The sequence below is a fragment of the Motacilla alba genome, chromosome 5, assembly GCF_015832195.1.
Source record: "Motacilla alba alba isolate MOTALB_02 chromosome 5, Motacilla_alba_V1.0_pri, whole genome shotgun sequence".
Lineage (NCBI taxonomy): Eukaryota > Metazoa > Chordata > Aves > Passeriformes > Motacillidae > Motacilla > Motacilla alba.
In genome coordinates, this window is record NC_052020.1 from 39,359,286 (window position 1) to 39,383,091 (window position 23,806).

The 23,806-nt window shown below is 54.8% G+C and overlaps 1 protein-coding gene across 1 annotated transcript; it reads left to right on the top strand.

The window, feature by feature from the left end:
• Window positions 1-20,773: 20,773 nt before the first annotated feature.
• On the top strand, window positions 20,774-23,460 carry FOS (Fos proto-oncogene, AP-1 transcription factor subunit). The gene is made up of 4 exons (XM_038138960.1): window positions 20,774-21,066; window positions 21,472-21,717; window positions 21,832-21,939; window positions 22,060-23,460. The coding sequence occupies exons 1-4, from the start codon at window positions 20,926-20,928 to the stop codon at window positions 22,675-22,677; spliced, it is 1,113 nt and encodes a 370-aa protein (XP_037994888.1). The 5' UTR covers window positions 20,774-20,925; the 3' UTR covers window positions 22,678-23,460.
• The last annotated feature ends 346 nt before the right edge of the window (window positions 23,461-23,806 follow it).

A 23,806-nucleotide genomic window follows, 5' to 3' on the forward strand; every position in this document is an offset into this window, starting at 1 on the left:
GTCTTTTATCTTTCCAAATATCCCTAATGCAGTTTTATCGCTGTCTTGAAAGTGATGAAGAGAGCAATGAATTATTCAGCTTTCAGTTCTGTTTTAGCAAAAGAGCAATGGAAACCTTTGGATGTCTCAATAGTCTGAGACAGCAAAGGCCATTGAAGAAAATATGCCTTTTCCCACCAAATTTCTAATTTTTTCCCAACTGACAAAGTTCACAGAGTGTTAGCAGTAGTCAATTCCTGCCACACCAAAATGTATATTTTATCTATGGTAAATGGCAGAAAGCAACACTAATTTGCTTTCTCCATGAAACAATGTGTATGAATGTGTATGAATTACGTAATTAGACCTTTTTTTTACTGCTTCTGCGTCAGCTGCTGTGGCATTTTTTGCATTTTCTTCTTTTGGACAATGAAAAGTTGAAACAATGTTCCTCTTAAAAACTATTCTAGACTTTTATGTTCTAATCCTTTTGCATTCTGCCTTGCACCTGGCAATCCACTACAAGCTACTGAGAAAATGCTGTAAAAATTACAAATGCTTTACGATGCTAATCAGTGTTTTTACTAACCATGCAAAATTATCCATCCACCACTTCTAGAAAGTTCAAGGCCACTCCTTTTAAGGGGCTATATTTGAACTCATTGCTGGGATATAACTCTCACAGTCATCATTGTGATCACAATCCAGATAGAGATGCTATTCAATCAACTAAAAATAAATCAGTGGCTAAACAGCCATAAAACAGCATTGCACTGCTTTGTCTCTCCTGTAATCTGTCCCAGAGATGACATGTACTGTGTGCTGGACATACAGATAAAATATATAGCATTTGGGTAAGAGGCATGGAACGAAACAACTTTAGATATCCAGAATCATTTAGAGTTGAATCCTTTGAGGAGACAAACTACTGTTACAGTATATTTATATGTATCTGCTTCCATTTCACCAAGTGACTAAAGTTACTCCTACAAAGTACTTCAAAATCCTTCATGGATGTGAATTGCTTGAAATCATGTGTATGGGGCTCAATCTAAATGATGAGTTCATTTAGGGAAACAAAACATCCTTCGTCAGAGACAGCCCAGATTCAATCACAAACAAACCACTTTGAGGAAGCGAGCATTCATGATTCTTCTCTCATCTCTCTCCAGAGCTTTTCATGCTGCCAGGCAGGTTTTCAGCTTTTAAGCAGTAGCCTGACAGCCCTCCCATCTTTTTGAGGAAACCTCCCACTTCACTTCCCGGCAACTTTCACCTACTGCCCTCCTGGAGTTCAAGGGAAGCCCATATCCCTTTCCATCCCCAACGGACGGCTCCAGGCAAAGCCCTGCTTCTCCCACAGCCCCAGCAGCTTGAACCATGTCCAGCAGAGGCCTGCTGGCCTTTCCTGCTCAGCAGCAACAGCGTTGGGATTAACTTTTCCAGCAAACACCAATACAGAGTTCACCTAGAAACCCCCAACTCTGCAAGAAGCAGCTGGCTCGATACCTCCTCTCAGGCCTCAGCCCTGTCCTCCTCTGACCTTTGTGAGAAACATGCCTCTGCTCAGGGAGGGTAACTAATTACTGTTTGCACAGGCTTTCAAGAATCTCTACAAATGAGGTTTTGTTACCTAAGCCACAAGAGTAAAAAAATAGAAGCTTGGGGTATTGTCTTGTCTCAATAGGCAAATTCTCCAGTGTTAAGTCATACCATTATTTTTCTTTCAGTTGTGAATCACAGTGCAGGCTCAAAACAACACACAAGAGAGTACATTTGATGTTTGGGGCATAACTTTATAGTTACTTTTTCTTAAAAGACCGTAGCTGAGATCCATCTGATTAAATGCATATCTCTGCATCTCATAGACCACGGGAGCTGCATTCCCTTTCCAAACAATGGGGTGAAATAAGTTATTCTAGAGAGGTCTCCTCATCCTGAACCAGACATCTATATCTGGTTAGATAAATCTCATTCCAGGTTTCTTCAAACTGAATTGATGCTGAAATCAAAGTCTAATCAGCAGTTACCTTGTGTAGTGATGCTCTGCACGAGTCTGACTGCGCTGTCAGTCACACAGCTGTCCTTACCCCCTGCACAGCATCTAAAATAACAGGTGTTTGGCCAGGTCCACCTCCGTGCAGCTCGGCTCCAGTCCTCACTCACTTCGTCCCTACCAACTGATGGGGACCCCCAGGCCAGCTTCCAGACCACTCAGACCAGCTCCTCCACTGTCCTCTCTCTGTAAAGGCTACAGATGGATATGGCATAGGACAATGGAGAAGTCCACAGCAGAAAGACAGGATATATTTGCTCCAACATCAAACAACTATGAGTTAGACCTAACTGGAGGCTCTCAGAAGAAGACTCACTATCCTTTTTAAAACATACACTCATTTTTAAAAATCTGGGTCTTTCTGCTAGCCATATAAATTTTAACGCTTTTTAATATTGCTGAACTCTTTGATCAAATGCTTTCCAGAGCTGCTGGCCAATGTCTGTAAAGGTATTTCCTTAGAATCAGTTTCAGATTTTGGTAACTGCAAGCCTGTCACAGAACCTATCCTCCAGTTGTACCTGATGGGAAAACAGTCAATTTCTCTCTCAAGAAAGGTGTCTGCCTAAGCTGCAAGGAGACAGTTACTGGGAGAAATAGATGAGGAAAAGTACTAGGTTAGCTACCAGGAAAGGCTTGAGTATCAGTGTGTCTAAGGGCAACTCTTCCAAATGATTCCCAGTTAAGACAAGCTGTGACTTCAGTGGTATTTTTTAAACAAAAATTCTGAACTGAATTCTTGATGTAACCATCCAGAGAGACTTTCACATGTCAAAAGTAATGTGAAAAATACTCAGGAATTAAAAAAGTAAACACTCTTGTGTAGGCTTTGCATGTGATAGCAAGAAGCTTTTATTGTGTAGGAAGCCTGAAGTCTTTTTATTATTCTACGACAGTGATGAATAAATGTTGAAGCGTTTTGTTACTGGAGGCTGTATTTCTTCAAGGTCTAATTTTAATTCTTTTTTAACTTTTCAGATATTTAGCACTTTTATCTGTCTGTTCTTAGATCTTTCCTTCTTATACATAGAGAGTAAGTGCAAGAACACTGGGGAGGAAATACCAAGACAATAGAGAGCTCAAATTTCTAATTTGAAACACAAAACTAATCTCAGCTATAGCTATGAAGCCATGATTTCTGAATGATATTATCCTCATATCACCTGGTAAGAATAAAAAGAGGACATCTATGCACAGCAGCGCTTGTCTATTTCAAAGATAGCTTCATGCTAGATTTAATGGAGAGTATCAAGCCAGGTTCCCCACTGAAGAGAGCTTAATGAATTCTTCCAGACTGACATTATTTTTTTTCAACTCAGAACAACCTTGCTGATTATTTGAAGATTAACATGAGGAACATTCCTTCCTGCAACTCATCAGAATGGCCAGCATCTAGCAAACAGCACGATGACTATTAGCTCTTGTGTATCAACAGCAGTGCAGCTGAATGCTGCTCAAGCCACCAGTTCTTGGGAGGAGGCTTGGCAGCAAAGGCAGCAGTTAGATGGGATGTTTATTGGATGTCTTCCACCAGCTGCACTGCGTGGTGGCTTGACTGTTAGATTATAAATATTTCCCCTTGTGAAAAAGGGAAGTTGGCTGGATGAACACTGATTCAGCAGGACATATTCATAGCCTCGACAGAGATTGGTGTGTAAGAAAGCAGGAATGGGAAGCATTGAATTAGGCCTGGGAAGTCCCCTCTCTCCACAGGCACATGAGCAGAGCACTTATCTCTGGAAGCTAGTCAGCATGGCACGTGGGCAATAGGAATATTATTAACTCCTCTACAGCAAGATTTCTGGGGACAGGATGGCTCACCCAAACCACAGCCTCTGTGGCCACTTGGTGCAGATGGGCAACTTCTGCATTGAGGAGTTCCTTCTGCAAAGGCAAAGTGAGCTGCTGGGCTGACCTGCACCCCAAAACCCAGGGAAGAGGTACTTTGGAGATACTGCTTTGCTCACTGTTGGCCATAGGCAACAAGCCACTAAGTCACTCCTAAGCGTTGCACCCAAGGCTGGTGGGCCATGGGAGCCTTGCCAGTGTACCTGTCTCAGTGAGCACCAAAGACCGGGCTGGCCACTGCAGTGGCTGATACTGACAGTGTCAGGTGACAGGCCTTTTGGAGAGCTGCACAAGGAGTGCATTCTAGCTGGAGGGAATGGGAAAACACACAGTGAAGATGGATAGGATGTGTATTCACAGGTTCTCATCCATCCTGCAGCATGGCTATAAAGAGTGATGAAGATCAAGTGGTAAGAACAAAGTGGAAATTTCCTTTGCCCTGCAAAAGCCCTTCCCAGAGGTGTCAGATTGGTGGGATTGCTCTGGAGTTTGTCTCAGTGCTGGCTTTGTGCAAGTGGCTCTGACTCACCAGGGCAATTCTGGACCAGGGGGTTTTCCAGGAGGCAGGGGCTGAAATCCCCAGGGATGTTGGTCTAGACAGGGTGCTCTTTCCTTTGACCTCATTGAGGGCCTCAGCTTCCTCTTTATACAAGTAACACCAGCTGCCAGGACAGTTTATTTTGAGCTACAGAACAGTTATGAAAGAGGAATATGCAGAGGGTTTGAGGAAAAAGATGCTCCTGTTATAAGTATCCTTTTCAGACCACAGTTGTGCCAGGACACTCATTGCTGCTGCTCACAGGAAATAATTTTTATTCCTGACATCTAAAGAGACTCAAACAGCCTGAGAATGGCTCTTTGCCTGACGCTGGGCGAGAGCTGTAGAATGATCTCCATTTCCCTCGGGATAATCAGAGGGAAATCCCAGTCATTAAGTCTTCTGTCAAGTGTTGACGTAAGAGGGATTGCAAATGAATCCTGCTTCCCATTCATCTCATCCCAGCAGAGATCCCGCTAGTGAAACCAGTCCTCCAACAGCCTCGGGGAAATCCCAGACCATATCACAACGCTCTCCTGCCTTTTCCTGCAACAAATATACCCTGATATTTCATGTACATGTGTTACATCTCCCAGTCCTCAAGAGCTGATTTGTAAAAGAAAGCACTGGCAAGGTGTGAGTGCAGTGGAAGCACAAACGGCTTACAATATTCTGGGCCATGGAGATGTGTGACCCTTTCTCCACTTTCCCAGCAGCTGGTCCTTGGCTGCCTCACCTGCCTTTGGTGTCTCATAACTCTTCAGCAACAGCCAGCCTGGCCTGGGCAGGGCTGGCTTGTGGCTTGTGGGGAAAGGACAGGTTTTGTGGCCCCTCCTGGCCTGCCCCATCCTTGCTGGCCCTTTCTACTTCTGTATACTCTGCTCTCTCTGAGGCTTTCTGCTACAAATAAACAAGTACTTTCAGTGGAATCGAAGAACCTGGCAACCTGGGCAGCCAGAAGGTGAATGCCCCCTGCCCAGTGGCAGGAAGCACCAGGAGCTCTGCCTGCACGTGGGGTGATTGTCACGGGCAGCATTGGGCAGGACCCACTGGGATTGGCATCGCAGGGGCATGAGGCTGCACTGAGTAGTGCATTGAGGAGTTTGTGGCTGGGGGAGTCACACAGACCTTGGTACCAACCCAGGGAAGCTGGATTTTGCTGTACAGTCCTTTGATTCCGAAACACACTTCCTGAACTGCCTCACTGAATACACAACACCAGTCTGTGCCACTCCAGGCACTCCATATCCCATTGCATTGTCATGGGCCAAAGGAGAAAAAGATAACAGAAGACACAGGGGACACACCAGGTGTTCTGCACTGTATGGTTGATATTTGGATTTCAGCAAGGCAATTCCTCAGAAACCAGTGAGATAACAGTTATCAATGGATACTCAGCAAACAACGTCCCCAAGGATACGCAAGCATCTTCCAGCTGGCCGTGCCAGGCTGAGGGCAGGACTGAGTGAGGAGGGACATCACCATGTGACACAGATATTCCTCCTCTTACCCAGCCACTTCATTCCTGTTGAGCTTTCACCTCCAGGAACTCATGGGGAAGATGGGGAGATGGGAAGAAGAACAGACTTCATTTGTTCGGAGTGGTTTGGGGTTTGGGTTTTTTGAGCCCAGCATGAGGAACTGCTCCTGTGGCTGCCCCACTCACCTCTTGCCATGCTGCTATATATATATCAGTGATTCCTGTCTCCAGGATCTGTCTGGGATCCGAGCCACCTCTCCAAAAGGAGACATATTCAGCACTGTCATATGACAGAGGTGGAGGGAGAAGGTGGCAGAGATCCAGAGGATGCAGCATATATTACCTTCACTAGCAGGCACATGCCCCTCAGGGTAGGAAAACAGTTTTTGTCTTTTATTATTGTGGTTGTTGTTTTTTTTCCATAAATAAGGAAAAACACAGCAATTTTCTCCAGGGTTCTTTTCATCTTTAGTGTATGACATTATATTAGCTTGCTCCCCTTCACAAGTCTTACATGTCAGCTGAATGAGGATGGAGAATATTAGCCCCAGAATTCAGCATGGGACACCAAAGCCCCCATACAGATACACAGACATCAGGTAAAGTTGTACCCAAAGTCACAGAGAAGAGCAATGTCACAGAATAACAGATTACCACAGTCCTGGCTCCTCTCCTCTGTTCAGACTAGTAAACCAGGCAAAAAATATCAAAGCCAATATATCCAAAAGAAAGTTAGACACCTTCATCTGTGTGTGCTTTGGACAATGACATGATTACTTTTACCTAGTAATCAGGAGCTTTGAGCAACTGAGATTTCTCATGTCAGCAGGGAAAGTCTCAGACCTAATCTATGTGTCTATACAGGAGTGTGAGTGACTGTTTTCCAGCTTCTTTCTAGGCTTTTCTCCTGGCTTTATTTTCCTGTTGTTTTTTTCTTTCTTAAAACGGTCTGAGTCTCCACACAGTGTTTTTGGAATCAGCTTTTTACCTCCTTTCAGTACTACACAGCCTATGGTTCTACCAGGTTGCAAAGTCAGCAGACAAGGGGAGCTGGCCAGCTCTGCAGGTCACCTCCCAGGGGACAGCAGCAGCTCCACGTTCCAGCCCACAGAAACAAGTTTGCTAGAAAGCTCTGGCAGAAGTATTGCTATTCCAGTACTCCTCTGCTCGGGAGTTTGGCCTCAGACATGGTGAATCCAGAGCCTCCAGAGAAGCCCTGCTCCGCCCACGGTGGTGTCCATGCTGGAAAAGCGAGGGTCAGTGCAGCGCTGAAGCCCAGCTTGCGTGTGAGCAATCAGCCTGCATTCCCAAAAGGCAACGATGAGGCGTGGAGCCGTCCCCGGGAGCCTTCGGCAGCCGTGCTCCCCCCTGCCGCCTCCTCTTCCACACATCTATCCCCTGCGGCCACACACCAGCCTTGCTGACAGATCTTACTTGAAAGCTCTGGCAGGCTGTGCCACAAATGGCAGAGCCCTGAGCCGGCTCCCTCCGTCTCCCTGGAGTCCCTGCGCAGACGTAGGTGCGCGTCACGGCCTGCTCTAATTTTATCCGTGTTTGATGGAAGAGACGAACTGAGCAGCAGGGAGGCAGCTATTTTGGTTTTCTCTGTGGCGGTGGGTTATATAAAGCATCTTGCCATGACCCGCGTCGCTTGGGAGCTGCTTTGCTTTCAGCCACTACAAACAGAAGCTCGGACGCTCACTGCTGGCAGCCGAGACCTCCATGCGGCTGCGTGGGCCAAGTGTGCCATGTGTGTGCCAAGTGTGCGCCGAGTGTGTGACGAGTGTGTGCCGTGTGTGCACCGAGTGTGTGCTGAGTGTGTGATGTGTGTGCATGTGCCAAGTGTGTGCCGGGGGTGTGTGTGCCAAGTGTGCTGTGTGTGCCATGTGTGTGTGCCAAGTGTGTGCCGAGTGTGTGCCATGTGTGTGCCGAGTGTGTGCCATGTGTGTGCTGAGTGTGTGCCATGTGTGTGCCAAGTGTGTGCCGTGTGTGTGCCGAGTGTGTGCCGAGTGTGTGCCGAGTGTGTGCTGTGTGCCGAATGTGTATTGAGTGTGTGCCGAGTGTGCGCCAAGTGTGTGCCATGTGCCACATGTGCGTGCGTACGGAGACGAAGAGCATGCCAACGAGATTCAGGAGCGACCATCTACAGGGAGAGCCTGGCTCTCCTCCTTGCCGTGCGGTGTGCCATACACCCAGGGGGTTCACCCGTTCCAGCGCCGGCACATCACACGTGCTCCCGCAGCAGCGCCGCGGGTGCGGGCACAAGCGGGCAGCGGGCTGCCCGGGATGGGCAAGCTCTGGCCGGCCGCCGCAGAGCACTGCCGCTCTCGTCTCACCCGGGCAAGAGGAGCGGCTCCATTAGGTGGCAGCAGCAGCAGCCACAGCAGGAGGAGGCTGCTCTCCCGGTGGAACCTGTGCGGGTGCTCAGGAGGCCCACGGGGTCACAGAGGAGCCTGGCAAGAGCCAGGCAAGCACTGGCACAGGGTGCTGGGCAGCTTGCTACCATCGGATGCAGGAGATGTGGGCGGCTCTTGCCCTAGCTACCTGTGGTTCCTGGTGCTCTGGGCTACCTCTGTCTGACACTGGCCGAGCCGCTGTGCCCCCCGGGGGCCGCTCCTGGGCTGCCCTCCCGCACGTAAGGCACTAGGCGGTGAGCAGCCGCCGGGGATCCTGTCCCGTGCCAGCTGACCCAGCCTCGGCGCAATGGCCATTTCCCAACCGCAGGGAGCGGAGGCATTACGCAGGGCTTCTCGCCCATGCGGGCTGTGGCTCCTCCACGCCTGGCCCTCGCGGGTGGTGTATTCGTCAGCGATGCTCCGGTGCTTGGTCCCAGGCTAGCGAGGCAGGGCAGCAAGCTTTGGGCTTGCCGGCTTGGGAATTTTTGGCAAGAGGCGGCATGACCAGGACTCCTTTCTGTGTCTGACATAAGAAGAATCTGCCAACATCTGGGCAAGGTGCTAGAGCCCACTGCCTGGAGGGAGTTCTGGGGAATGTCTCTTGCTTTTGTTTCTTGTACAAGCAAGAAAATTTAATAGCACAAGCTAAAGTAATTAGGACGTGTCACGATGTTGATTGGCACCTCCCTGCTTCTCCAGTCTCTGGGTGCTGCTTAGCCTGTGCTCAGCTCTCCTGCTGACTCATGTCAAAGCCGCCTTCTCCCTAATGACCAGGGGTCAGGCTAGGACCCAGCCTGCTCCGTGGCTCTCCCGGCTCCCACGCAGTTCCCGCTGGGCCTCCCGCCGTGGCACCGGCAGGACGCACCCACTTCCTAAAGAGTCACCTCCTGGGAACACCGCCGAGCCTCTGCGGTGGCCACGGCATCCGACTCCCTCCCCCTCCGGGCATGTGCCTGCCTGAATGCCCATACCTTCTGTCTGGCTGCTCCCGAAGAGGCACTGCCGGGTGAGGGATAACCCGCAGGACAAGGGGCCTGTGGTCCATGTGCAACCACCAGCCACCCACCCAATCTGCAGCTGGCTGGGGCGGGAGAAATACATCCTTGGGATGTTCCCATCAGGACCCATATCTATCTTCCTCACGCATCCCCCACTGGCGCCAGGAGCCCCGGCCCCCTCAGCACACCACCGCATCCCCTTTGCTGGCACGATCCCCGGGGAAAGCGGCGGGCGCAAAAGGCATGCCGGAGGAGGGCCGGCTGTGCGTGCAGGAGCGTGCATATGTGCACGTCAGGGAGAAGGAAGCGGGGTTGTGAGCGCTGGAGGCGTTGTGAGCGCCAGGCACAGGCTGACAGGCAAGGGCTGCCGCTCCCGTAGGAAGATAAACTGTTTCACAACAGTCACGATCGCAGTGAGTAGTTCTTCGCTCCAGAGTGCTCCTTCTTGCCAGGGAGGGAGAGGATAATCAGAGCCGAGAGGAGGAGTGTAGGATACGGGGGAGCATCCCAAAGATTACACGACTGTGTGTGGAGGGAGAGCATTTGCGTGGAGAGAGCAGCAGCTCTGTTAGCCCCTACACATGGGGTGCGGACACAGCAGAGGAGTACTGCTATTGCACAGTAATGCAGTAACGCAGCCCCCTCCAAGGCTGATGTGGAATGCTACCCGGGGGCAGAGGTCACTAAACCTGCCAGAACCGGCACCAGAGCAAACAAGAAATGCACAAAGAGACTAAAATACTTCAGGAAGCAAAAATATTATAGACTTGGAATATACTGAAATGGGAGAGGAGCCAACTAGCCTCCTCTCAGTTCTGCAGAGAAGTGCAAATATATTCACATACAGTGTGAAAGGACAAGTCCTCCTGCAGGAGCTCAGCTCCAGCTCTCCTTTCCTAGTGCAGCAATTCAGTAAAGATGTGTCCCAGGCTTGGACTCAGAGACTGCTGATAACTGGAGCCCTGTTAGCTTGAAGTTGCCTCTGTGGCTATGCTTACACTTTTTTGGTGCTGAGGCTGTTTGAAGCGGTGTAAGCAATACCAACTCCACAGAGCTCACTCAGATAGATCCTCCCTGTTGTGCCAGTGCAACACTATACAAAACTGCCTGGCAAACCAGGTCCAGGAGCTGTTCTGGCAGAGGAGCCATCACCTTTTGTCTTTCTGGGGTTCCTCTTCCAGCACAGCTCATTGTGAGGCTCCTGGGCAGCACTGGGCACCCTGGCTTGGCTCGAAGGTGCTGGCTGTGCCTCCCAGATTTGAATCAGCTGATATAGAGGGAGTGGGGTGGCTGCCAGCACCACACCCTGTGTCGTGCCAGCACAGGCGAGTGCCCATCCACCCAAGTTGCAGCTCTGCAGCAATGCACGCCGAGCTGTCATGGGCTTTTCCCACTCCTCCTGGCATGGGAGCCTTCTCCATGCACTGGCTGACTCTTGATTCTGCTCTCAATCAGTTCACCATGATAAAATGGCAGAGGACAGATTGACAAAAGACAGCAAAGAGTTTTCTCTTGGGCTAGCAAGGATGACTTCCCACCCCACAGCTGAGAATTGGACCTGGCAAGGAGGGGGTTCCCCAGTGGTGAAGGTACCCCGACAGTTCAGCCCATGGCAAGTCTGAGCAGCAAGCGGCCTGAGCTGACCTTCAGCTTGCTGAAATAAAGTGTTCTGTTTCCATCCAGGTCAGCTCTCTGAACTGGCTTGCCACATGTCTACATGCTCCTATGTCTAGTGCAAAGAAATGAAACATGTGACTTGAGCAGGAGGGGACAAGGAGCACCACAGGGCTACATTGCCCCCCCCGCCGCCATTTCCCAATCTCTGGTGTCCAGCTGCTTGCCCTTGTCCACAGCATCACTCAGCTGGGCCTGTGTGACACAGGGCAGGAGAGATTTGGGATGGAGCAGCAGGAGCAGGGTTGGGCAGACGCATTTCTGGATGTTGAACTCTGTCCTCTGCACTGCTGGTCCTTCCCTGTCCTCTGCCCCACTGCTCCCTCCCTTTCTGCAGGTGAGGGCTCATAGTAGACAGGGTGGCAACCAAGTAGCAGCCCTGGCTGGCAGGATAGGGCACTGACAATAGCCAGTTGATTGAGATGAGGCATGAGCAAATGAGGACGACACTGGGCTAATTGGTCTGGGTGACTCCCTGCAGCCCAGGAGCTGTGAGCGCCTGTGCTAGCAGCACTGTTGCGTGTGCCCTGGGGTGGGACGGGATGGGGCCAGAGGGCTGACAGGCTGTTTTGGGACAAGGGGCGCAGCAAGAATAATTGGAGTAATTAGTGACATTTCTCCTTTCTCTTGTCAACTGAAACACGGAGGAGAAGCCCTCATACCATAGGCACCAGATGCCCGGATGCATCAGAAGCATCCCCCCTGTGCGGGTGTCAGCAGCAGGCACCGCCCGGGCCAAAGGCTGGGGGAGGGTACATGTCCTGGTGGGACATCTCTCCAGCCCTGCCGGGTGACTTTGGACGTGCTCTGCATTGCGGCCCCAAACGCCAGGCGTGCTCCCTGCCTTTGACCACCTACCAACACTTTCCCACGCGGCCAGCGGTCTCCGGGATCAGGCGACTGGGTACCCCCGGAATGCGGAATGCTGCCGTGGCCATGCGGAAAGCCTTTTCTCACGCCCGCTGATTACCTTCCCAAACACCGGCACTTCAGGCTTGCCCTTGAGAAGCAAACACTAATTTCAGCCGCACCCTTTCCTGCCCTGGGGCTGCAGGGCGAGGGTATCCTCGACGTACGCCGTGTTCCCCACCGGGAGGGTGGGACAGGAACCAGCCCTCGTAAAATCGCCCGGATTGAACCTGCTGCCCTCAGCCTGCCAAACTAAACAGAGCTGATGCAAAGCCAAGAGCCTGGCTGCTGGCGAGGGTTGGGCAAGCAGCTGGTTTCCAGTTTGCTGGCCTCAGCAGATGGCGGCGGCGGGAACAGTCGCTGGGAGTTCCCACCCCGCAGGCACCCGGCTCAGCGGCCGAGGCCGGGGAGGCCCCGAGGTTCCCTCCTCTCCCGTCTGCCAGCAGCTCCTGCGCAACCCCCAGTGCAAAGACAGCTTTTGGGATTTCAAGGAGCCACCCAGCCGGCCCTGGCACGGGGAAACCGGGAATGCCGGTGGGTGGGTCCCTCCGTCAGCCGCTCTCCGTGGGGTGTTTCACCTAGGAGGGCTCTGGCCGACACACATTGTGAGGGAGGAAGCTGATGTCAGAGGGAAAGACGCCCAAAGGAACACCCAAAGGTCGACTGCCGGGGAGGAAACAATGCACCAGGAACAGGGCTCTTTGGAGCAGCCCCTGCTGCCCCGGAATGCGGGGAGAGCGTTTGGTCTCCGCTGGGCACCCCCGCTGCTGGTGGCAGGAGTGTGGACGGTGCTGGGTGGTCTGCTGGGCAATTTTGGCAGAGCAGGCTTTTCAGAGGATGCTGCTGGCAAAGGATGCTGAGTGATCAGGCCACTCTTCAAGAGATGGACCAGAAAACACTGCAACATCTGAGGTTCACTTCTTAGTTTCTTTCCACTTGTTTCAAGGCTAGATTTCTCAGGCTTGCTGGACATTCACTTTACATCCACACTCCACTCAGCAAGCTGGACGATGGGCACAGCAGACCTGTTCACATGTGCTGGGGGTGCTCAGCCAGTACTTGCAGCAGGGCAAGAGCTCGTGTGCACTTCTCTTAGAGCAGTGCCTGCACAGTGGCCTCTGTGGCCCGCCCATCCATCCATCCATCCATCCATCCATCCATCCATCCATCCATCCATCCATCCATCCATCCATCCATCCATCCATCCATCCGACTCTCCCAGCTCCGGGCTCTTCCTGCAGCTGGGCTGTTCGCATTGCCGGCCAGGCTTCTCAGTGCAGAGGGCTGCACCGCTGTTGCCAGTTAAAAACAACCCCACCTTCCCAGCGGCATTATTTTTAACCCGGGGTCCATTTCCCTGCTCAGGTTACCAGCCCGCGCTCTCCCGGCGCACGGAGGGCGCCCGGCAGCCAAGAGCGGCCCGTGGGGCTGCGGGCCGGAGGGACCTCTGCTAACGCACAGCGCACACCGCTGCCTCCCGCCCGCGGGGAATCCCGGGCCAAGGGGCTGCCCGGGCCCGGCCGGGCCAAGGGGCCCCGCCGGGAGCCGCGTGGGCAGGAGGCCGGCGGGGGGGCCGGGACCGCCGCAGGCCCCGCCCGCCCCGGGCCGCCGCCTCCCAAACAAACAACAGCCGCTCCCGCTGCCGTGGCGACCGCGCCCCGCCCGCCGCCGCCGCCGCCGGGCCCCGCCCCTCCCGCGCGGCTGACGCGCGCTCCGGCGGGGGGGTGGGAGGGGGAGGCGATGACGTCGCCATCCCGTTTCCACGGGAACCACGCGCCGACGTCACGGGTTTGTGTGTTGTCAACGTCCCGCCGTCTCCCGGGCAACGTCAGGCGCCGGGCCCGGCCCCGGCAACAGCGCCGCGATTGGCCGGGGGGCCGCGGGGCGGGGCCCGCGCGCGCCGCCGCCGCCGCCCCCTCGGCGGGCCGCGCCCGTGGTGGCACCGGGACCGAGCGGCGGCGGAAAGCACTGCCGGGGCCCGGGCCCGCATGGAAATCAAGCACCACGGCCTCTCGCTCAACTGCCCTCTCTCCCTGCCATCCTGGTGACATGGCGAGGAGGTAAAACTTGCAGGTTGAGATAAGAACAGTGAAAGAATTGGAAACAAAGTTACATGCAATAATAATGACAAATAATGGTAATAATAGTGAGAGTAAAAGGGAAAGGAGATAAAACCAGACAAATGATGCACAATACAGATGCTCACCACCCGCTGGCCAGCGCCAGACCCCAGCACATCGCTGTGATTTGTCTCTCTGGGGTTGCCTGGTTGGCACCACAGCTTTTTACAATATTTTACTGGTTTTTCTGCATTCTGCACTTGTCTGGGGCTAAGGTGCAAACACATTGAGTGTGTCCACTGCCCTACGTACTTATACAATCCCACGCTGGAGGAGTCCTGCGCAGCTGTGCTGCGTGGCAGGAGGGAGACGCTGGGCCCTGCGATGGTGGTGTGTGCTGGGTAGGGCCAAGTGCATGGTGCCCCATTTCAGCTGCATGAGCCCAAATTCACAGCTCCATACTCCAGTTCCTCTCCGGCTCCCTGGGAAATGCTGGGTTTGCCTGGAGAAGGCAGGAGGGAACCCCTGTCTAGAGGAAGCAGGAATGGGACCCCTCCAGGCTACCTTACTGGGGCTCTGCTAGAGCACAGGGTGCTTTTCTCTCCAGGCTGGTGCTCACATCCGCACTGGCACTCTGTGCCCAGGGAGGCCAGGGCCATCAAGTAGTGTCTCACATGGGTGAGAGGTGCCAGTTTTGCAGCCTGCTGAGCTCTATTGAGATCCTAAAGCAAACAGTGACAAAGCCAGTTAACCTGACCCCACTGGCTTGGCAGTTGTGCCCCTGGCAGCCAGGCTCCTGGGAGGAAAGGACAGAGGACAGGTTCTTCATGTGCAATCACCAAGTCAAACAGTCCCAAATTGGACTGCTGTTCCTCTTCTGTGAAGGGTCCTTGAGTTTCCAGGCCTAGACTCTCTGGCGTGTTGATTGTCTACATGTTTAACATATGACCTTGACAGGGAAGAAAATGGACAATCTCCTCAGAGGCTGGTATGGGCCTGGATAATGGCAAGAGCTTTTCTCAACTTGGGATGAGCTGTGGGCTGCTAGCAGTGAGCATGAGAGACTCTCCTCCGGACCATGTTCACTGTGCAGAGGTGGAGCAGAGCACACAGATGATCTGTAAATGTCCTGCTCCCAGGTCTCTCTGCACAGGCATATGCTTGAGTCTGGCTGTGCAGATGCTTAGGAACGAGTTAACACACAAGATATTTCCTCTTCCAGCAGCTACCCCCTGCCAAACCAAATTGCTTGGCAGATCTGGATGCATGGGGAGGATCAAAGCCTCGGGGCTGGGCTGGCAGTGCTCTGCACTGTTTACATGTTTACATATTCATGGCACTGTTAACCCAGGATGATTTAATAATACTGAATTTTGTATTTGTTACATTTCTTAAATACCATCTAAGGAACCTCAGCTTCCTGGGGTATTCCCAACGTTTGTTCCTAGGGCAGAGAAAGCCAACTCACTGGGTAGCCATGCCTTATTATTTATTCTCTTTCTCCATTACTGGGGTCTCTATTCCTGCAGTGGCAGCATCTTTGCACTGAGCTGACTGCTCCTGTGGGCTCTGCCTTGAGTGCAGCCTGGCTGTCCAGCCAGAGGCACGGCTCAGCTGGAGAAGTGTGCAAACACCTCGCTTTCAAGTCTTGCCATTTCCTTTCAGCAGCAGCAACTGAATGTGACTTGCTGGTGGGCCAGGGCAGGCTGAGTCTCTGTGACAGCCCCATCACTACAAGAGTCAAGGACTCAAAAAGGGAGACCTTACTTCATGACTGTCCTCCAGGGCAGCCAGCCCATCTGGCATGCTGGTGTCTGACACTGAATGGCACAGGAGAAAGGTGACCTGGGAACTATCTCCAGTGAAGCAGGGTTGTTTTCAAGGCAGTGTGACGAAGGCTCAGAGTGCCTTTCTTCCTCCCAGACTATCCTTTGCAATCCTTTGTCTGTCCTGAGTTGCCTTGAGCCTTTCTTTCCCCAGAGCACTCCCCAGTCACAACAGTTAGAAGATTTCTTTCTGTCCTGCGCTAAACAATCTTCAACATCCTGTCCCTTCACTTCAGCTGCTTTGTTCTCCATCTGTAACAAAATCTCCTTAGCTAAGCACAGTGGCATTTTCCTCCTTCTTCTCAGCACTTCCTCCTTTACTAACTTTGACCCATTTTACTCAAGAGCCACTACACCAATAGAGGAGCAGGACCCCTATACCCAGCCCCAGTCCCTTTACCCAGTCCAAGCATCAATATTGCTGCCTAGCCACACAGGAAAGAGCTAGCTTGTGCAATGTGACCATTCAGCTTCCACCTCCAGAAAGCTCTTGGACACAACAGGAAGCCCAAGCTTTCTCCTGATTGTGTGGGTTTATATTGCAAGCATCTCGTGGGGTTCCATCAAGGAAATAAATCACAGCTGTGCTTGCCTTGTTTGGATCTTGTCTGATAATCAGAAAAGTCCTTCATCATCCTGTCTGTCACTGGGTTTGAACATGCTGCCTTTCACCAAGTAAGCCTCTCCTCTCCTCTCTGCCCTGGAACTATAACTGTGAGCATGCACAGTGCCCTGGGATGGGCCTATGGTGCTGGAGCTGGTAAGAGGCCAGCTTGGCCATGGTGCTCCGGCTTTGTCGCACTGCCATAGCACACATGGCACATTGGTGGCAGCAGCAGAAGTTTTGGAGTTTTATCTGGAGAACTTTGTGCTCAAATTACTCAGGATTATGAACCCTGGCTAGTGGGGTGATGGCTGCCAGCCTGGCCTTGGGCAAGAGGGTGCGGAGGAAGTGCTGTGATGGGCGAAGCTCTTTCACACCTGCTGGCTGTGAGTAGTGCACGGGTTCCTCAGTGTGTGCAGCAAGGTCCAGCTGTGCCTGGCGAGTTTGTATCCAGCATGGTGCAGGCCAAGAGCGGTGAGAATAAGTGGGATGGCACAACAGCATCATCCGCAGTAATTGGCGGCCCGTGGCGCGCGGCTGTGCGACCACGAGATGCCGGGATGTCTCTGCTCGTGGTGTTTATTCTTTAGGATGTCCCTGTCACACACCCAGCTGCTGTGATTATTAATTACTATTTATACTTTGCTTTGGGTATGCACTGTACCTTTAAGGGCAGCAGAGGTGGGAACCCTGCCCTCCTGGAGGCTCCCAGGCTAGGTGGGAGGGTGACAGCTGCAGTGAGTCTCGGGGGGAGTTCAGGACACTCAGATGACATACTATGAGCCCTTCCTCCACCCTTTGCTCCCCAGCCACATCAACAGAGGGGCCAGGCTCCCACCACTGGTTTTTCAACCCCCTTTTCTGCTTTTCCATCCTGTTTTCTTCTAAGCCCTGCAGCCTCGGCCTGGCTTTAAAAGCCTCTCTGGGGCCAAGGGGAGGGATGGGATCCCTTGTGCCATACTGGGAATGAATGCATTGTGGGACACCAGGAGCAGCAGGTGTGCAGGTGTGTGCGGGGAGAATTTCACAAATGCCCCTGGATCCTACCCATAAAATCTGTACTGCAACAGGTGCTCAGGTTATTGTGCGGATCCTCTGATAGTATGGGCAGGATGCTTCGCCAGGCAGGGATGACTTCCCAGTGCAGGGGAGCTATTTCTTGGTGTCACAGTGGTGCCCCATGCATGCCAGTTCTGCTGCTGAACTCTGGCTCTCTGGTCTCCTTCCCAATGACCCCAACAGTCCCTGGTTAGCTGGAAGCAGATGTTCATCACGTTGTGTGTCTAGAGAGGGAATATGGAACCATGCTACAGTCAGTGCTGCTGACAGAGAGTGGGTTGAGACGGTCATGTGACTGACAAAGGGCCATGTTGCTGGCATGAACTTTCCCCTGGTGCATGGCCAAATTTAGGCACAGCCATCTCTTGCCCCTGAAGTAGGTTTTGGCTGTGCAGTTGCACTGGCCCACACGCCTCAGGTGCTTTTCTGCTGTGGTTTTCCAAGGCCAGCCTGAGTTGCAAGCTCAGATGAAGGAGGGGTGTGAAAGTAGGGCCAAGTTCCAGTGCTGCACTCCAAAACTTAGGAACTCACTGTTCTGTTGTAAGCCTCTCAGCTGCAAGCTCTCCCATCTCCCTGCTTGATAAGAGGAAAAGTGGAGGCCAGGAAGGTGGAGGGATTCTGTTGGTATGCAGGACAAGATCCTCATTGGATGGATGCTGTCCTTCTGCCCTGCCAGCACCATTGTGATGCCCAAGAAGTGCAGTGGGAATGGCCTCTTCTGTCTGGCCAGGCATCTGGGAAGAGCCATCTCCCTGCTGGTGACAGTCAGCAGCCACCTCCTCCTCACCAGCACAGGACCTAGACGTGCAGTGGGCTTGTCTGAAGCAAGGGAATAGTCCCTAGAGGAGTGTGTCCCTGCAGATGAGGCCCGGTCAAGCAGCACCAGAGCCTGGCAAAACCCTGCTGGCCCTGGTTGTACAGGTTTAATAATGTTTTAGTGTTCACTGAACTCATGGTCCACTCCGCAGATCACGCTAATTTATGAGGGTCTAATGCCTCTTCCCATTCCCAGCTGGCAGGGGAGGTGAGGAACCTCCATCAGCCTGGCATGCTGGTGAGGGCAACCCTCTCACCCAGGCAGGAGGGTTCATGCTCTGACTCTGTTTTGTCCCTGTGGTACCGCCTGCTTCCTTTTTTTGTTCTCACACATACTGTGGTAAAACGTGTGCACCCTGTGTTTGGAGCAAACAACAAACCCACGTCATGTGTTTTCGCTTTCTCTGTTTTGTTGCCTCCATGTGTTAGAAATGTGCGGCTTCCGTGCACTTTCCGTTTGGTACAAACAGATCATGCTTGGTCACCAGTGGAGATGGCAACAGGTGGTTTGCATAGGCACCACAAAAATATTGTGGGCTTTGGTGAAGTGGATTCCCCCGCTGATTTCCAGACACTTCTTTTGGGGAAGGTAGTTTGGGTAGAGGAACCCTGGGGCAGTTTCTAGAGAGGAGGGCTAAACCGTGTTTTTCTGAAATGTGCCTGGCAAATGTCTGAGACTGGAAACCGTGTCAGAGGCTCTTGCCCATGCTGGGCACTGATGTGTCGACCCAGGCCCTGCCGGGGATGTGGCTGCAGAGGTTTGGCCTGTTGCTCACCGCTGGCAGGGATGGCAGGGTCGTGGCTTTGCTAATTCACTGGCACATCCCTCTTCTGGGCAGTGCTGAGGGTCTCCTCACCTGCAGCCTGGGGCTGCCAAAGAGACCATGCTTGCTCCACTATTTTAGTAACTGGCATGAGGGCAGTGCTGGCCAGGGCAAAGAACCCGTGGCAGCACAGGAGCCTGGGGTGACAGATGCCTGCCCTGGGATGGACTAGCCCGCGGTCAGCACTGAGCTGGTGAGAGCAGCACGAGCCCCCGCAGGTCCTTTCCCAGGGAGCGGCAGGGGCCGTGAGCTGCGGCAGTCCTTGGCTGTCCCCTCTGCTCTGACGGGCAGTTCAGAAATAGCAGCTGGCCCAGTTCTCCCGCCCCCGTGGCCCAGATCTCTAAGAACGGAGGTTGCTCGCGCAGCAACAGCAACAGCAGCAGCATCAAGCGCTGCATTTAGCCCATGAGCTCAAACAGAGGGAGAGGCTGCCAGCAGGATCCCAGCCTGGCTGGGTGACGCTCCTGCCTGGAGACTGCGCTGCAGGCTCTGTTTGTTGCTGTAAACACGCTCCCTGCTGCAGCTTCCCTGTTACTATCTATAGCCGCGATCTCTTGGCTCCCGTGCAAGGCGAGTCTGCGGTCTGGCTCCCACCTTAGCCTGACCTGAGCCAGGGCTGCCTGACATCCCCGTCGTGGGTGGGTGTCTCCGGGCTTCGCTGCAACAAGGATCAAAACAAAACCCAAACTGGAGGAAAGGACGAGCCTCGCCCCTCTCTCTCCTCGTCGGTGGTTTCCCGGTGGCCTCTTGCCCATGCTCTTGGCGGCTATCCCAGTCGTCCCCCCCCCCACTCCCCCCACACCGAGCACTGTTCCCGAGCTCTCCCAACCTTCTCGGAGGGCTGCGGCCCCGCAGGCTTCCCTGGCAGGGCTTCCCATCGCCCCGTGCCATTACCCTCACTCTCGACAGTTACAAACAGACATAATGGAGAAGTCAGTAGTGACACATGAGCATAACGCGCTCCTCGCTGCAGGGACGGGTGTTAAGTTGAGCTTTCCCTGCGTGGGGCCCGCCGTGTACCCGTTCCCCCCTACGGGCACACCCCGCACAGTGCTGACGATGGGGCTTGACTTGCAGCGCAAAGCGCACCCCCGGCCCGCCGGCCCCCTTCTGCGCCGCCTTCCTTGGAGCACCTTGCTCCAAGGCTGCAAGGCTGCGCGGGGCCCCGCTCAGGGGAGCGGCTCGCTTGCGGCGGGACGGCGCCCCCGGGGAGGGGGTCACCTGCAGCGGGACGGCATCCCCCACGGCAGTGTCGCGGCCCCGGAGCCCTGGCAGAGTCTCGCCAGGCGAGGGGGGGAGGGGCGGTCCCGTCGCGTCCCGTCCCGTCCCGCTCGCCGCCCGCCCGCCGCACTTGGCTGCGCCTGGAGCGCTTCCCGTCAGTCACGCCCCCTCGCACAGGATGTATCCCATATAAGGATATCTGCGTCAGTGGGTTCCCGAGCCCGGCCGAACCACTCCGCGCGGGGGGGAAGCTCCGTGGCCGCTCCCTCCTGCTCTGCCCTGGGGCCCCCCTCCGCCGCTGCTGCCACCCCCCGCCCCACGCCGTGCGTCTTTCCCGGCGGCAGCGGTGGCAGACGGCGCGCGGGGCGGCCCCGGGGAGCGCGGCGCGGGCGCGGGGCGGGCGGCCCCCCCCACAGGCGGGGGTGGTGCATCCCCTGTGACGTCGCGGGAGGGTATAAAAGGCAGGCACGGCGCGGTACTCCAGCAGCTCAGGCAGCCCCGGCGGTGGAGCGGAGAGACGCGCGGCGCGGACCGGGCACAGGGACGCACGCAGCCGACTCCTCCTCGCTTCATCCCCAAGGACGCTTCGCCACCCTCGCATCACCTCTCACTTTCGGCTTGCGCGCACCGAGCCGACATGATGTATCAGGGCTTCGCCGGAGAGTACGAGGCGCCGTCCTCCCGCTGCAGCAGCGCTTCCCCGGCCGGGGACAGCCTCACCTATTACCCCTCCCCGGCGGACTCTTTCTCGAGCATGGGCTCGCCTGTCAACCCGCAGGTGAGTTGCCGAGCGTGCCGGCTGCGCTCTTGGCCGGGGCAGGAGCGCTCAGGAGGGGACGGGACGGGACGGGAGCGGGTGGCGCGGGGCTGGCCGTGTCCGCGGAGGAGGTCAGGCCGGGGACTGGCATGGGGAGCGGCCCCGGTGCCGAGGCGGGGCGGTCGGGGGGTGCCGTAGCCCGGGCCGCGCTCTGCGGCGGGTGTGTAAAGCGGCTTCATTGATAAAACGCGAGTTCATTGAGGAGACTCCGGAGCAGCGTCTGCGTCAGCGCGGACGTCAGAGATATTTATAACAGGCCGTTCTCGTGTGGAGCCGGCGCTGGCAGCGCGGCGCCGCGGCCCCGGGGACGGCAGGGAGCGGCCCGGGCGCTCCGCTGACGGCAGCCCCCCTTCCTCTGACCTACAGGACTTCTGCACCGACCTGGCCGCCTCCAGCGCCAGCTTCGTGCCTACGGTGACGGCTATCTCCACCAGCCCCGACCTGCAGTGGCTGGTGCAGCCCACTCTCATCTCTTCAGTGGCCCCCTCCCAGAGCCGCGGGCACCCCTACGGCGTCTCGGCGACCGCCCCCACCACCTACTCCCGCCCCGCAGTGCTGAAGGCGCAGGGCGGCCGCGGACAGAGCATCGGCCGCCGGGGCAAAGTCGAACAGGTGAGTGCGGATTGGAGTTGTTGGGGGGACTGGGGGGACGCGCCGCCGGCGGGTTGCCCTGGCTGGGGGGCACCGGGTTGGCAGCGGGACTGAGCGGTTTCTCTCTGCCCGCAGCTGTCCCCGGAGGAGGAGGAAAAGAGAAGGATCCGCCGGGAACGGAACAAGATGGCAGCGGCCAAGTGCCGCAACCGGCGGCGGGAGCTCACCGACACGCTGCAGGCGGTAAGTGCTGCCCGGGAGGCGGCGGGGGAAGAGGGAGTACCGGGGGCGGGGATGACAGGAGGAAGGGGACTCCAGCTGGGAGTGATGCCGACCCTGGCTGACAGCCTGCTCTCTCTGCAGGAGACCGACCAGCTGGAGGAGGAGAAGTCCGCGCTGCAAGCGGAGATCGCTAACCTGCTGAAGGAGAAGGAGAAGCTGGAGTTTATCCTGGCGGCCCACCGGCCCGCCTGCAAGATGCCCGAGGAGCTGTGTTTCTCCGAGGAGCTGGCAGCTGCCAGCGCTGCCACCGCGCTGGACCTGGGCACCCCCAGCCCCCCCATGACCGAGGAGGCAGCCTTTGCTCTGCCGCTGATGCCTGAAGCGCCGCCGGCCGTGCCGCCCAAGGAGACCGGCAGCAGCGGGCTGGAGCTCAAGGCTGAGCCCTTCGACGAGCTGCTCTTCTCCACGGGGCCGCGGGAGGCCTCCCGCTCTGTGCCCGACATGGACCTGCCCGGGGCCTCCTCCTTCTACCCGTCGGACTGGGAGTCGCTGACTGCCGGCACCAGCGGTGAGCTGGAGCCCCTCTGCACCCCTGTGGTGACCTGCACCCCGTGTCCCAGCACCTACACCTCCACCTTCGTCTTCACCTACCCCGAGGCAGAGGCCTTCCCCAGCTGCGCTGCCGCGCACCGGAAGGGCAGCAGCAGCAACGAGCCCTCGTCCGACTCCCTCAGCTCCCCCACCCTGCTGGCTTTGTGAAGGGCTCCGGCACTGACTGACCTGCTGGGCCCCCTCCCCTGCCCACGCACCCCCACGGACTTGCAGCTGTGCCCACGGGGCTCCCCAGGCCTGGGGAGGGCCCTGCCACCGCCACCCCCTGTCTGGCCTGGTGCCCCGGGGCCTGGTAGAGCGTCATGCACCGAGGTCTCTTACCTCTTCCAGAGATGTAGCAAATCGCATGGAGTTTGTCTTGTCCCCAGTGGCCCATCCATGAGAGCTGGTAGTCTGTAGCATGTCCCACATGGCTGGGTAGGTGACTCCCTCCCCTCCTTAGTATCACTAGCATTAACTAATTAATCTCTTGGTTTTAAATGATTGGAATTTAACCTGGTGCTGGGTATCTCCAACTCGTATCTAGTGCAGCTGATTAACAATAACTACTGTGTTCCTGGCAATATCGTGTTCTGATGACTTAGCAATGACCCATCTTATGTGGGGGGAAAGAGACTCTATTTTATTTTCTAGTAGGTAGATAAATAGCTATATCCATGTACTGTAGTTCTACATTGATGTTCATTGTAACTTTACTGATCATGCATTGTTGAGGTGGTCTGAATGTTCTGACATAAGTTTTCCATGAAAACGTTTTTATTGTGTTTTTAATTTATTTATTAAGACGGATTCTCAGATATTTATATTTTTATTTTATTTTTTTCTACCTTGAGGTCTTTTTTGACATGTGGAAAGTGAATTTGGATGAAACTTAAGCATTGTTTGCTTATTATTGTTCAGAGACATTGTCAATAAAAGCATTTAAGTTGATTGCTGGAGCTGTCCTTGTGTTACCTTTTACACTCGCTTCCCTGTGACCTCAAAGGGGTTCTCTAGCCTCTAATTTTGTCTGGGCTTTATAAACTGCAGACACCTGCAATCTGCCCGAGACTAAGGGTACATAAGGGTGGTAATACCATTTAGGCCAGCCCTCTCCTTGTCCTGGTGCTAGTCAGGGCTGGCTGTGGTTACACCCATTCTGGCAGGCACCAGGGTCACTCCCTGCGGCCTTTCCCAGCTGAACTGTCTGGGTCTGGGCTCCTGCTGTGTCTGTGTGTCACCTGCTGTGGCCTTTCACCAGCCAGCTGGAGGTCTTGCTGGGAAGGTAGTAAAAGGG